General features: G+C 40.0%; 1 protein-coding gene across 1 annotated transcript; it reads right to left on the minus strand.

The window, feature by feature from the left end:
- LOC148063812 (CD209 antigen-like protein C) lies at nucleotides 1-2,648 on the minus strand. The gene is made up of 2 exons (XM_087810352.1): nucleotides 2,602-2,648; nucleotides 1-805 (listed from the first exon to the last, which is right to left on the minus strand). Exons 1-2 carry the CDS (start codon nucleotides 2,616-2,618, stop codon nucleotides 1-3), a joined length of 822 nt encoding a protein of 273 aa, XP_087666478.1. The 5' UTR covers nucleotides 2,619-2,648.
- Nucleotides 2,649-15,649: the final 13,001 nt, after the last annotated feature.

Consider the following 15,649-nt stretch of genomic DNA (forward strand, 5'->3'; position numbering starts at 1 on the left):
CTATATCCAACCATTAGCCTGACAGACATAATGGCGAACGTTACGACAAATATTATCATCCCAGTTGTTGAGCCAATGCTTGTCCATGATGTTGGGCGGAGGGATTATGGCCACACAGTCCTGCCCCGCCTTGTCGCTGATCCACGAGGCCTGAGCGTTGTTGGGCTCGTTCTCCCGCCAGTACGCTTTGGTCATGAGGCGTCCATCGATCCAGTAGAACGTGTTCTCCGTGATCATGTCGTGCAGTCCGATCCAGATGGCCTGCATGTTCTTTATTTTGGAGTGATACCGGTACGACATGTTGGACAGAAACACCTGGTCGTCGTGGTCCAAGATGATGGCCAAGGTTCCGCCCAGCTCTCGACACCGGTCCCACGCCTTCTCCCACGTCCTCCGCTTCTTCTCGATGATGAAGCAGCGGGTCTTGTGCGCCTCCCAGCCTTCCTTGCAGCGCTTGCACTTGAGAGTGTCTCTGTCGCACATTTCCCAGAGGGACTTGGGAAGTTTATCGGATCGCAACATGCTCTTGGACGCCTCGTACTCCTTCTGCTTCAGGTGCAGCAGCACGGTGGTCTCGTTGTTCAGGTTCTCCAGCACCACGATGGGTCCCACCACGGCGAATATGGCGACGATCACCACCAGTACCGTGACGACCACCAGGCAGACGGGAGGTCCCGATTCGGCGGGTTCCTCGGAGGGCGTCAGCTCATCCTCGTTGGAACTGTAGATGTCTTCGATGTCGTAGAGATCACTTGACTTTTCAAGGTCAACGTCCTCACTTGTGTCGTCGTCCGTCAGACTTGTACTGCGAGGAGACAAAAACAAAAGGGAATGATTATTGTGGGCATGGATGGATGGATGGATGGATGGATGGATGGATGGATGGATGGATGGATGGATGGATGGATGGTTAGATAAATGGATGGACAGGTAGGTGGATAGATGGATTGATAGATGGACAGGTAGGTGGATGGGTGGATTGATAAATGGATGGATAGATTATAGATAAATTGAAGGATAGATGATAGGTGGATAGATAAATGGATGGATGGATGGATAGGTAGATGGTTAGATAAATGGGTGGATAGATAGATGGATGAATAGATGTATAGATGAATAGATAGATGGATGGATGGGTAGATGATAGAGAAATTGAAGGATAGATGGATAGATAAATGGATGGATGGATGGATGGATGGATGGATGGATAGGTAGATGGTTAGATAAATGGGTGGATAGATAGATGGATGAATAGATGTATAGATGGATAGATAGATGGATGGATGGGTAGATGATAGCTAAATTGAACAATAGATGGATAGATAAATGGATAGATAGATGGATGGATGGTTAGATGATAGATCAATTGAAGGATAGATGGATGGATAGATGTATAGATAGATAGATGGATGGATGGGTAGATGATGGATAAATTGAAGGTTAGATTGATAGATAAATGGATAGATAGATGGATGGATGGTTAGATGATAGATCAATTGAAGGAGAGATGGATAGATAAATGGATGGATGGATAGATAGGTAGACGGTTAGATAAATGGGTAGACAGGTAGGTTGATGGGATGGATGGGTAGATGGATGGATAGATGTATAGATAGATAGATAGATGGATGGATGTTAGGTGGGTAGATAAATGGAAGGATCGATAGATAGATAAATGGATAGATGGATGATAGGTAGATGGTTAGATAAATGCGTGGACAGGTAGGTGGTTGGATAGATGGATAGATGAATAGATGAACAGATGGATGAATAGATAAATGGATGGATAGATGGATAGATGGATAGATGGATAGATGAATAGATGAAAAGATGGATGAATAGATAAATAGATGGATGGATGGATAAACTTTATTGATCCTCATACAATACCTAACATAATTACAGTTCAGTAAAATATGATTAATTGCGATTAATCACAAATTCTCATGACAGTCTTTTCTTTAAATCAGCTGCCAGCATTAAATATGAATAAAAAAACGTCAAACCGACAACAGCTACCACCTAGTATGACAACATATAGTGGGCAACGGAAAAACTTTACCTATTTTCATGGAAATAGGTAATTGTATTTGTCAAGCGTATTCATCTTTCTTCGTAGTTGTTTCAGCAAATAATAAATACAATTAAAAAAAAGTTCTAACTTTAAATGCAATATTTATTTATTTTTTCGTTTTTATAAATCATTTGCATCATTTTCAACATTATCTTTGCCTTAATATGATTTTTCTAATGTTGCAGAATACGGTACTGTAAAGACACCGTCCTGTACCTTAAGATGGTGCAACTCCTATCTCTGTGCTCACACAGCTATGAAGATCACCCACCCCATCTTTAAATACTGAAGCAAACATCGTAGCACTGAACTCGTTTGCTTCTAAAATAACTGAATTATAGGAAATAATAACATCAGTTTTGAACTGTTACTGGATAATACAATTATTTTCAACAACAAATTAACTTTGGAAACAGAATAACTCATTTTCTGGGGAAACAAGATGGTGTTTTATCAAAAAAAACGTTAATATCCGTTTAATATTTGTGCTGCAACGAAGAGAAAGTTGATCAGTGATCTGACTTCACCTGCTGCTTGTACTCATTTATGCTTCATGCTGGGAAAAAATCTCGTGTGTTCACAATCCTGGAGCCTCGTTTGTGTCGAGTATACGCAATGAATTCTGTTTTCTTATTGTTAATATAACTTTAGTTCGGTTGATAGAACCGCATCATCAAAGTGTCGCAGCCGAAGCAACAAAGTCTGACGGGTTCTTAGCATTAAAGCCAGGAAACCTTTTTAGTTCTTCCTCCAGACGACAGATCACCATTTCATCAGCAAACATCAATGATCTCATCCGACAGTCTATCTGAGTAAGAACGTTTCTATACTAAAATAATATAAATAATTCAACCCCAATAAAAGGTGTTGTTGCTTATTTAAACCCACATTTCTTTCATTTAAGCTCACGGCTTAAACAGTATATATAGTATATGAGGTGCAATGCATGCTGGGAATACCCTCTCAAACACTGAAACGTCTCAATGGATAATAACTATTCTGATTAAATTTGAAAATTGCAAAAACAGCCAAAACTTTTTATCCATTATTTAAAGTACTAGAAAATGAATTATTAGTTGAAATGACAGTTAGATACACTTTGAATCTAATTAAGAAAAAAATCTGAATACACACTGAGGTGCAATGCATGCTGGGAAAACCCTCTTGAACACTCAAATGTCTCAAATGGAAAATAACTATTCTGACTAAACTGGAGCTCATATCGTATCGTATACATTTATTATTTTAGTTTATTTTTTTTATTAAGATGAAGCTTAGGTTATTGTGAACTTGGTAGAACTGGGAAAAAAATACCCCAAAAAACATCGGCCAAAGTTTTATCGTCGAATAATAAATAAAATTAGTTAATTAGTAAAGTTTGTATACAATAAAAAATAAAAATCTGAATACACACTGAGGTGCAATGCATGCTGGGAATACCCTCCCAGCATTGATCCTAGCAGGTTACTGTTAAATTTATTGATTGTTTAAATTCAATGTCTTAATGTCAAAAACTATTCTGACTAAAAGTTGTTTTGTTTTTTAATTATGACTCAGTTTGTTGTGAAGTTTCCACTGAGGTGCGAGAACAACAACAACATCCGACAGGAGGAAGTTGACAGAAGGTTGAGCAGCACGAACACTTTCTCCATCACCGAACCTTCATTTACAGTTCAGCACCGTGAGCAGCAGCCCGACCAGAACTCTGCTGCTGCTGTTAATGAAAGATCGGGCCGAAGGGCTCCGGGAACCCACGGGAGACCAATTACTGTTGTTACACTTTCACAGAACCACAGCTGAACTCCGCTCTTAGATCGAAGAAACACAGAAGAAGAAAAAAAAAACCTGGGGAGAAGTGAAAACTTGCCGGAGCTTAACAATAGTTTGTTGGACATTACAAAGAGTGAAAAATATATTTTTTTATCATTTATTGAACTTTTTTTTTTTGTTTTGACATGCAGAAAACATGTCGGTTGAATAATAAGCCGGACCGGGTTACATTCTCGTTGCAAGAAACTCGCCGACTATCAAAGAGTATCAGAGTTCCCGCTTCCTGTTATCAATAACTTTGGCTCCGATTTCCGTCTCTGTGCTCGGCGTCTTTGTGTTGTTGTGGGAAACATACGAAGAACTGCGAAGCCTGAGGGTCATCGTTTCCAAAAATCAATTTTCTTTGACCGCTACACGAGCAAAGATTCTACGCTTTGATCTTTGATGAATGTTTGTTCTTATTGAGCTGTACTTTTTAAACATTATTAAGTTAAAATAACATCTTTTTAAAGTTGTCTCAATATGTAATAAACAAATAAAAATGTGTCAAATTATGCAATTTATTGCGATTAATTAACTTAATATTTCTTCTTTTTTAAACGTTTAAATCTAATTGATAATCTATAACTTCTTTTATTGTTTCAATTTACAAGTTACCTTTTTGTAAAATCTTCGTTCATATATATGGACCCGATTTCTTTAAATTTAGATTTGCATTAAATTCTTATGAGACTTTTTAGTTAGACGCAGATAATTAATTAATCGTTTATTTTTGGCGATGTCTTGAAAGAGATTGAAGAGAAAGATTGTGTATTTTTTTTAAAATATATACATGGGTTTAAATGGACCAAATTTCTTTTCATTAGATTTCTATTAAATTTTACTTGACTTTTTTTTTTTACTGATTAATTAGATCAATTAATCGCAGATAATTAATTGATCGTTTATTTTTGTCGATATCTTGTGAGCGATTGAAGAGAAAGATTGTGTATTTTAAAAATATATACATGGGTTTAAATGGACCCAATTTCTTTTAATTAGATTTTCATTAATTTTTACTTAGATTTTTTTTTTATGGATTAAGGTAAAACTTTATTGATCCCTCAGGAGGTCTCCTTCGGGAAATTGTTTAAATTAATTGGATCAATTAATCATAGATCATAATTAATTGATCGTTTATTTTTTGTACCTATTTTGGAAGAGATTTAAGAGTTTTCTTTTGTCAAATCTGACTGAAATTTTATTTTTGTTTTCGAATAATTCATCTGATCAATTAATGGCAGATTAACATTAATTAATCGTTTTATTATTTTTCCCTGGGAGAGATTTAACAGAATGAATGTGTATTTTAAATATATAAACATCCGTTGTCTGATGATTTATTGAAATAAATTGAACCATTTAATCAGGAAGTTGAATCCGCTGGAAAAAATACGTAGTTTTCATGTTGTTTTATGAATTTAAATAATAAACCTGTGTCACAAAATTGAAGCTCTAGGAAGTATTATAATATTGGTTTATACAAATTGTTTTGTAAATGTACATAAAGCTGTATTTTATCACTACAAAAGTTGATTATACAACATGTGTTTTTTAGTATTGCATGGACTAGCAGAGATGAGAAAATACTTGAAATACAGTCAGGTCTGTGATAAAGGTACCCAAAAGCATTACGGTTCAGCAGCATACGATCAAAGACATCTGCCAAAGCTTCTTTATTTCCAGTGAGACCTCGGAATGATTTTTTTATTCCTCCTCAGAAAGAGTGAAACTGGCACAGAATGAATCGCACACCTTATGTTGCTGAGCCAGTTCTGCTCCCCGAAGGTTTTTTTTTTTTCCTCCTGCAACATTTAAACAGCAACAAAGTTGAACACAAGTTCTGTGTCGTCAGATAAACCAGTTTGGACTGGAACATGTGGTGGGAGCTGACCACGTGACGGGAATATCCAACATGGAGCCTCCGACTGTACGTTTGTGGACCGGGTTAGAAAGAGAGAAAGTGAGATGACATGTCGCCTCTTTGTCTGGTGAACCTGCTGAAGGTCTTGAGCTCAGTGTTGGAGGTTTATGGAGAGAAAACACTTCAATGTCTCTGCATCACCAGCATCAACACTGTGTGTGTTTCTGTTTGTGTGCTGTGGTGGTGTGTGCGTTTCTGTTCATATGGTGGGGTGTATATGGTTTTGTTTATGTGTTGTGGCAGCGTGTCTTTTTCTGTGCTGGGGTGGTGTGTGTGTTTCTGTATCTTCATGTGGTGGCTGTGTGTTTCTCTCCATTTGTGGGGGTGGTATGTGTGTTTCTTTTCATGTGCTGGGGTGGCGTATCGATTTTCTTTCTATCATGTGGTGGCTGTGTGCTTCTCTCTATGTGCTGGGGTGGCGTGTTTATTTCTCTATCTGTCATGTGGTGGCTGTGTGTTTCTCTCTATGTGCTGGGGTAGCATGTGCGTTTCTCTTTCTGTCATCTGGTGGCTGCGTGCTTCTCTCTATGTGCTGGGGTGGCGTGTTTATTTCTCTATCTGTCATGTGGTGGCTGTGTGTTTCTCTCTATGTGCTGGGGTAGCGTGTGCGTTTCTCTTTCTGTCATCTGGTGGCTGCGTGCTTCTCTCTATGTGCTGGGGTGGTATGTGCATTTATCTGTATGTGCTGGGGTAGCGTGTGCGTTTCTCTTTCTGTCATGTGGTGGCTGCGTGCTTCTCTCTATGTGCTGGGGTGGTATGTGTGTTTCTTTTCATGTGCTGGGGTGGCGTATCGATTTTCTTTCTATCATGTGGTGGCTGTGTGCTTCTCTCTTTGTGCTGGGGTGGCGTGTTTATTTCTCTATCTGTCATGTGGTGGCTGTGTGTTTCTCTCTATGTGCTGGGGTAGCGTGTGCGTTTCTCTTTCTGTCATCTGGTGGCTGCGTGCTTCTCTCTATGTGCTGGGGTGGTATGTGCATTTATCTGTATGTGCTGGGGTAGCGTGTGCGTTTCTCTTTCTGTCATGTGGTGGCTGCGTGCTTCTCTCTATGTGCTGGGGTGGTATGTGTGTTTCTTTTCATGTGCTGGGGTGGCGTATCGATTTTCTTTCTATCATGTGGTGGCTGTGTGCTTCTCTCTTTGTGCTGGGGTGGCGTGTTTATTTCTCTATCTGTCATGTGGTGGCTGTGTGTTTCTCTCTATGTGCTGGGGTAGCGTGTGCGTTTCTCTTTCTGTCATCTGGTGGCTGCGTGCTTCTCTCTATGTGCTGGGGTGGTATGTGCATTTATCTGTATGTGCTGGGGTAGCGTGTGCGTTTCTCTTTCTGTCATGTGGTGGCTGCGTGCTTCTCTCTATGTGCTGGGGTGGTATGTGTGTTTCTTTTCATGTGCTGGGGTGGCGTATCGATTTTCTTTCTATCATGTGGTGGCTGTGTGCTTCTCTCTATGTGCTGGGGTGGTATGTGTGTTTCTTTTCATGTGCCGGAGTTGCTTGTGTGTTTCTCTTTCTGTCATGTGGTGGGTGTGCGTTTCTTTTCATGTGCTCGGGTGGCTCATCGATTTTCTTTCTGTCATGTGGTGGTTGTGTGCTTCTCTCTATGTGTTGGGGTGGTATGTGCGTTTCTTTTCATGTGCTAGGATGCCGTATGTGTTTTTGTTTATGTGCTGGGGTGGTCTGTTAGTGTTTGGGGTTGTATATGTATCTATTTCTGTGGTGGGGTGAAGTGTTTTCTGTTGGTGAGTGTTTCTGTTTAATTGATGGGGTGTCTGTTTTGTGTCTGTGCTGGGGTGGCGTGTGTGTGTTTCTGTCTCTGCTTTGGGGTTGTGTGTGTAGAATTATGTTTCTGTGTTAGGGTTATATGTGTGTTTCCCTGTGAGCGCGGTTTGCGTGTTTCTTCTTCTGTGTCGTGGTATGATATGTGTTTCTGATTCGGACGTAAAACAAAAAGTATCAAATCACATTTGACTGGAACACAACAGGAAAGTTCATCTTGAAACAAGTACTCGAGTCGTAACTTCTCGTCCGGTGTCGACTTTCAAGGTCGCGGTCGGAGACGACACTTCCTGTCGCGTATCGACTTCCAGACGGATCGAGCCTCATCACGACTGACCTACTGATCCCGAAACTATTGTGACGACTCTGCGAGTTATTTTTAGCACATCAGCAAATGAACACGTTAAACAAGATTTAAGATCGTCATTGAATAATCCACATAGCATTAGCATTAGCGTTAGCATCCCCCACGACATTGATTCTCATGTGACCATTTTTCTCGTTTTTATTTTTACTTCCATTATCCTCACTCAGGTTTTTTTCCATTAAACCTCCGGCTGTGCATATGTTCCAGTCCCTGATTGTTTATTCCCGCAATCTGCGAGTTATTTTTAGCTTGTCGAGCACATTTTGTGCGAGAGAAGACGTTGTGTTGTTTACATGTCGAAGATTTCAAAGAAATCAATACAATCAATACAACAAACGGCAGCATTTTTCTATCACAGCGGAACATTAGCCGTTAAAAAAAGAAAAAAAAGGATAATCTTTGGAGAAGTTGGGGCTGCGAGCTCATTGGCTGCCTCATCAAACTTTGAAGCGATCCCTCGGCGGTCGGCGCCCAGAAAAATCTCCCCAATTCCCTAATGGACGTGAATGTCATCACTAATTCAGCAACTTCACGTCGGCAACCGCACCCTTTAAGGTTCTGGCGCAGGACGTTCACTTCAAAACATGACTGGTGTGTGTTTTTAATGGGCTTTATTCTCTTTGTTGATCAGTGGAACGTGTCTTCAAAGGTGTGCGAGTGCGAGTCCGACGGCACAGGAAGTTAAATATGAGAGAACATGAATAAAGATTCTTGTTGGAAAACCTTTCTTGAGGTTCAAAGATAAAGTAAGTCGTTGTCGGTCCATATGTGTGTCTGTGATTTGTTTTATGTTAATGAAAAATCCATCCATCCATCCATCCATCCATCCGTCCATCCGTCCATCCGTCCATCCGTCCATCCGTCCGTCCGTCAATCCGTCCATCCGTCCATCCGTCCATCCATCCATCCATCCATCCATCCATCCGTCAATCCGTCCATCCATCCATCCATCCATCCATCCATCCATCCATCCATCCATCCATCCATCCATCCTTCCATCCATCCATCCGTCCATCCATCCATCCATCCATCCTTCCATCCGTCCGTCCGTCCGTCCATCCATCCATCCATCCATCCATCCATCCATCCATCCATCCATCCATCCGTCCATCCATCCATCCATCCATCCATCCATCCATCCATCATCCATCCATCCATCCATCCATCCTTCCATCCTTCCATCCGTCCGTCCATCCATCCATCCATCCATCCATCCATCCATCCGTCCATCCGTCCATCCGTCCATCAGTCCGTCCGTCCGTCCGTCTGTCTTTCTCTCTTTCTCACTTTTTCTCTCTCTGAACTTCAATTAAATTTCATTTAAAGTGTCTTATCATAACAAAGTTATCTCAAGACACTTTACAGTGTAAGTAAGACGACGGCTGGGAGGAAGGATGGAGAGGGTTGACAGATGGATACAGTGAGAGAAAAGAGGAGAGAATAGAAGAGTCCATGGAGAAGTTGGAGAGAACTCTGGATCCGATGACGTGGTGGAGATCCTGGATCAGCAGCAGCTCTGGAGGTGAAGCCCTGGGGCTCCCAGAGAGAAATAAAAAGTGTGGGTTTCAACTGCACAGGTGATGAATGTAATGCATAAAAGGGATGATATACAGAGCTCCTTGAATAAAACTCCTCCAGCAATCTAAGCCTATAGCAGCTTAAGAAAACAAAAAGGGCTGATTCAGGCCGAGCCCGGGTCACTTCTTATTATAGGCTTTATTGAAAAATAAGGTTTGAAGATTGTTTTTAAACATAGAGAGTGTGTCTGCCCTCCAAACTGAAGCCAGCAGTTTGTTCCACAGCAGTGGGGCTTTAAAACTGAAGGCCCTGGCTCCAAATCTAAATTTAGAGATTTGTGGTATAACTAATAGATCAGAGTTCAGGGATCGTTAGGTCCTAGAGGGTTGATAAGTTTGGGTTAGATCTTTAATGGATGTTGGTGCTAGGCCATGTTAAGCTTTACAGGTTAAGAGAAGGATTCTAAATTCTACTGGAAGCCAATGTAAAGAGGACAGCACAGGGGAAATGTGTTTTCTAAGGGTTGGGATTATTTTCAGTAGGAAGAATTGTTTATTTTACTTAGTCTGCTTCCTGTTCTGTTTTGTTTTATTTTTCTACTTGTTAGCAGGAGGCGGTTCACACGGCTTACTAAAGGAGCTCCAAAGTGGGAAGAGATCGCCAGTTTGTTGCATTTCCCGACCAGATTTTGGCTCTACTCCTTTGGTATCCCTGACACAGTTTAGTCAGCAGTCAGTCAGTTTAAGCATGTTTTTTTTGTTTTTTTTCTAGTTTACCAGTCTGAGTGCCCATGCCTCCTGAGTTCTGGATTTTTTTAATTCTGTTTTTGTTTTTGCCCTAGTTGGAGCCCGTTGTGGATTTACCTTTGAAGATTTTATTTTTGAAAGAAAGTGGCTTTTTGGTCGTGTTTCTGTATTTGGGCCCAATGACGTTACTCCCTTGTGTCAGTTTGCGATACGCAACCAAATAGAATAGTGTGTACGATATGGAGATAGCGAAGTGTCTTCTCTGAGGTTGCATGTTTTTCTTTGATCCAAATTCAATCTAAATCTTGTTGTCTAAAGTTTTGTGGATTGTTGTGTGGTTTTCATTGTAAATTTGTACATTTTTCTTTTATCTGTCCATCTTAAAGGGATAGTTAAGCAACTTTTCTTTGTCCTCCTCCCTTGGAAATACCTTCATACAGCACAGAAGCTCAGAGTGTAATCAGAAGTAAGTGGAAACTTGCGCGGAATTTACCCAAAGTGTTTCCTGTCTCTGTAGCATGTTAGCCTTTTAGCTTCTGCTACATATTATCTGAAAACACAGACTTGTTTTTGTTTGTTCTTTTCCGAAGATTCCTCTTGATGAGGCTTCAATACAAGATGGTCGTTACAGACGAGCAGTATGGAGGTATTTGGTGTTTTGTCATTTTGGAGAAAGAAAAGTGGGTTCTAGTAGCTACATTAAAATTAACATACATTTTTGCCTATAACTCCAAAAAAGTAGCAGATTACTAAAAAAAATCCCAACCTTTAATAATTGCATTTTGGGTGAACTATCACTTTAAGAAAGATAAGACAGATAAAAACTTTTCTTTTTAAACTTAAATGACAGAAAAAATGTCCCAAATTTACAGTAAAACCACACGAAAATCCACAAAACATAAGACAACAAAATAAAGAACAAATTTGGCCCGTTCCAGTTGAGTTTGAGGCCCTTGCACTAAATTCATGAAAATATAATAAATGAATGAATTTTGCATTTTTTATGTCATTGCATAATAATGTATGTTATGGAATTTAAGTGTTTTAATCCTATTTGCCCTAGTTATTAAAGTTATCATCATGAGTTATTATTCGTTATACCATCATATTATTACTTTTTCTTTTTGTCTCCATCTCTTTTTTTGCTCCGTCAAAGTATGTAATGCAGCTCCTTACAAATGGACTATGACTTTTACTGAATGTTCCCTGCCTCTTGCCCTATATAGCTGGGAATGAACTGCAAAAGCAGTAACAATATTTAAGCGTTTAATGCATGTTAAAACACATTTAAATTGAATACAGTCGTTTTTCCTCATATTGGTGAGTTTGTAAAGACGTCTTATATTCTGCAAAAGTATCTTTTCCTAGTAATCCTGGATCTGGTGTCCCGGTTGGCCCCATCCTGCTCTTGGTGTCTATGGTCCTTGGATCTTAAAGAAAATCCCTTTACAATCCTCACTTGGCAGATATGGCTTGAAGACACAGCATCCGTTCTGGAGTCTAAACGCCCACTGTCCGTTCACTTCAGCATCCCCCCCAACCCCCCACACCTCGAGCTTTACGAATCTATCCCTTGAAAGCCAACCGGGAGAAATTTTCATATCGCGTTCTCTTTCTCAGGCTTCTTATCTCGTCAACAATAGGCTGCCTTATGATGCCACGCAACCAAATAGAAGTGAGTGTACGATATGGAAGATAGCGTGGCATCAAAGCGTTTCTTCTGGGAGGTTTCATGTGAAAGGAAAAAAGACTGCAGGGGAAGTGACAAATGCTGGATGAGAAAGAAAGAAAAAAAAAAAAGATAAAACAGAATTGTGTGAATAATCTTCTAGAGTAGATACTGAATTCCAAAAATGCTATTATTCAGAGTATCACAGTCGATCGCACATTATTGCACGTGGCTTCTGTTTAGGAGCGAATGTATCCAAGCGCCGGTGCAGAGATGTGCAACAGAGCAGAGGGAGATTTAACCTGGGCTTTAATAAGGTCTCCCGGGTCCGTGGTCCAGGAAAGCCTTCCGACTTTTTGAAGGTGCTTTTTTTATTAAAGCGGCTATTTCTCCGGAGAAATAAAATATTTAAGTAACACCAATAACACGCGGCAGGTTTTTGAGAGAACACTGATAACCTTTAGAGTCTCGCAGGAAGTTATATCCCGGTTAAATCTTTTAAGAACTGACGACCGGGAAAGGAAAAGGTCCCTCCGGTGGATGGCAGTTGTTGTCCGGTCGCTCTCTGAAGAATTGAAAAAAAAAAAAGGGGGGAACCAGAGACTGTGACTTTTTTTTATTTAATAACTTAAAGATTGCTTCCTGTTTTGCTATGTTGAACTTCTTAAGTGAGAAATACACTCGTTCAGGGACGCCTCTGGCTTCGGTCCCGTTCATAACTTTAACAGAATTTCTTCAATGGTGAGGAAGGTTTCTTCGGTGGTCTCGAGAAGATTCAGTTGGCTCCATCAATCATACCTCATTTACTCTAAAACTACGCGGTTTTGTTAGATTAAAAAATATTATACACTATACGTATACGCCATACTTAAATTAATGCTAAAAGATCATCAAAATATAAAGTATAAATTACCAGCTTCATAAGAGCTTAAACGTTTGAATACAGATTCACAATCAACATTTCACTCAGACTGACACACTGTCTCAAGACAAGCTTGGAACAGAATTAGAGACATGATACCGGTTATTTAAACGTCTGTTTGTCTGGGGGGGGCTAGGAGACAGAAACCCCCACCCAAGAACATTTGAATGATTAGAAAAGGAAACAAATTAGGAAGGAATCTCCACAGGGGATCGTGGCACAGGAAGCTTGAAGGCGATAGGGGGAGGACCTCTCGGCCCGGAAATTTGCCTTAAATATAGCGATGTTTCTACAGTTCGAGACCGTTTATCCCGGGACTATTGAATTGCAAAGTCGCCGGCAGAAATCGATCGTAAAGCTTGTATTTTGTTTGACTTGAAGTGGCGAATAAACGACCGATGACACTCTGCATTGACCTTTTCTCTCCTTAAAGCGAAGTATAAGAACCAGGAAGTGACGGACTCCTGTTTTTTTTTAGTTTACTCCCTGATTTTGATCCCGGTGTTACTCAGGAAATGCTGGGGTTTCTGTCTCCTACCGCAACTGTTAGGGATTTTCTTCCGGACAATCGGAATGAGAACAGAGACAATTGTTAGAATAACAAACAGAGTCAGAATCCAGTTTTTACAACCAGCAAGGAGTGGAGAGGCGCTTCTTACGGCTCGTCCCAAACCACTGATGTTCCTCTCTCCTTGCTGGCTTTTTATTCCATAGCTCGGAGGATGACACACTTGAATACAAACAGTTTGATCATTTGTTGCTGGACGCAGCCAGCAAAGTTCGGTTTTCTTTATGAGTCAGTGAGCAGAGCGTCAGAGCCTGCACGCTGAGTACAGCTCCCTTATCTTGGTGAGGTCACTGTATCTTAATGCATCTCAGGAGACGAAACTGTAACTGGGCACATTCCTTCCAGCTCATTGTGAGCATGACTACATAACAATAACCTGGCACCTCCCATTTTCTGCCCAATTCCGCATTGCCCTATCTTGCACTTGATCATTAGACACTTTTCGTAAGACCCTATTTTAGTACCCACTTGGATGGCCTGCTCTTTTCACCGATCCATTAGATCACATGTGTCAAACTCAAGGGCCAACCAATTAATTTAATACGGCCCATCTGGATGGTTGGCTTCGAATCAGAGTAGATTCAAGTTCATGTTGATATTGTGACTTTTAAAGATGGCAGTGTTTAACACTATTACTAAGATAAGTAACTTTTTCTATCTCAACAATCGTACATATACTTTTCCAATAAGGACATTTGATGGAAGAATGAAAAGAAAATTTTCTTTTGACGAAAGGTGCGATAGAAAATGTGACCCCTTGCGGTAGATGTTCCGACATCTGGCTGTATCTCGCACAGTCCTAGATGTCAGTGGTAAAACTTCTTCTTCAACCACGATAGCGAGCATCTCGCAGACCTCCTGATCATACCAGTGTGCTTAGATTAATATTGTCGTATACCTTATTGAGGTAGAATTTATACCTGATTTGGGGGATGTATGCTGTCACAACGAAGCTGTTTTTTCGAGTCCATAGTGGGGTTATTTGTTTGTTTAATAGTTGACAAACTATCTACAGTGTAATTATCGCTGTCATTTTATTGTGCTATTAAAGGATACCGGTTAAAAAAGCTGAGCTAAAAGACAAGAGATACGTTTGTAGAAACAAATTGTTTTTTTTCACCAGGACACTTTGGACAAAGACCATTTCGTTAACCTTAAAGAAAGCCTCGGTCGGCTTTCTTTCGAAGCCGTCTCTCATTCCGTCGATTAGTTTCTGCTGTAATTCCTGAACCCGGTGGATGCTTTTAGCAATGATGGATGATGAGTGGCTCACGTTGATCTCAATATAAATAATCCCCCGATATTGTCTAGTAGCAGACGGAGAGAGAACAACAGCACAGCCTGACCCTTTCTCCCATTTTTTTAATAATGTTGTCGGAGAGTAAATGTCACGTTGTTACATCTATTTATTCAGCCATTATCTGCTGCACGTCATGGAAAGGGCAAGTGCGTGGGAGCACACCACTACACAACACTAGGCCACCAGAAAGAAAGACAGTTTTTCCTTTTTATATTTCTTGATTTAATTAATTGATCCTTATTGGAAAATCGCTCATGGAGCGCCGAGTGAAACTCGCTTGGACGACACACAGAGTAGGCGTGGATAGGAGGATTTTTGAGCTCCTTTCTTCTTCTAAAGAAACATTCAAAAGGAGGATGGATCCATTAAATCCAAACGCCGCCAAATTTTAATCATCTGTTCCTCGTCTCATTATTATAATATTCCTTAAATTGTATTGCAAAACAGTCGTCCATTTTTCACTCATTTTGCGCAGAGACAGACAAATGAATGATCCAGAACCTCCTTGTCTATTAGCTGTTCACTAATTTTCTTTTGTTCAAATCAATTAAATATTATATTTTATTTAAATCTGAATATTTTTAGTTAATTTGGCGATTTCTGCTCATAACCTTCTCCTTGTTTATATAAAACAAACTAGAAAAGCACTTAAACAGCACATACCCATGCCAAGGACTTCATTTTACATGCAATATTACTGAAGAAAATGTTATTTATAATCAAATTAATAAAGAAGTACCTCCACAAATTCAAAACAACTGTTTGACTCAAATGAAAATAAAAAATGGGAATTTAACCTTTACACCACAAAACTTTCCCCTTCACTGGTGGGAGGTCGGGGTCAGTTTGTTGGTGCCTAAAAGAAAATAAATAATAACATTATCTTGACCTTTAGACCTTTAGACCTTTAAAGTATATACTTTATTGAATTTTGTTTTGTTTGTTTAAACGCTTTGTGACTCTGGTCTGGAAAAGCGCTATA

This window comes from Callionymus lyra, chromosome 16, assembly GCF_982586985.1.
Source record: "Callionymus lyra chromosome 16, fCalLyr1.hap1.1, whole genome shotgun sequence".
In the NCBI taxonomy this organism is placed as follows: Eukaryota; Metazoa; Chordata; class Actinopteri; order Syngnathiformes; family Callionymidae; genus Callionymus; species Callionymus lyra.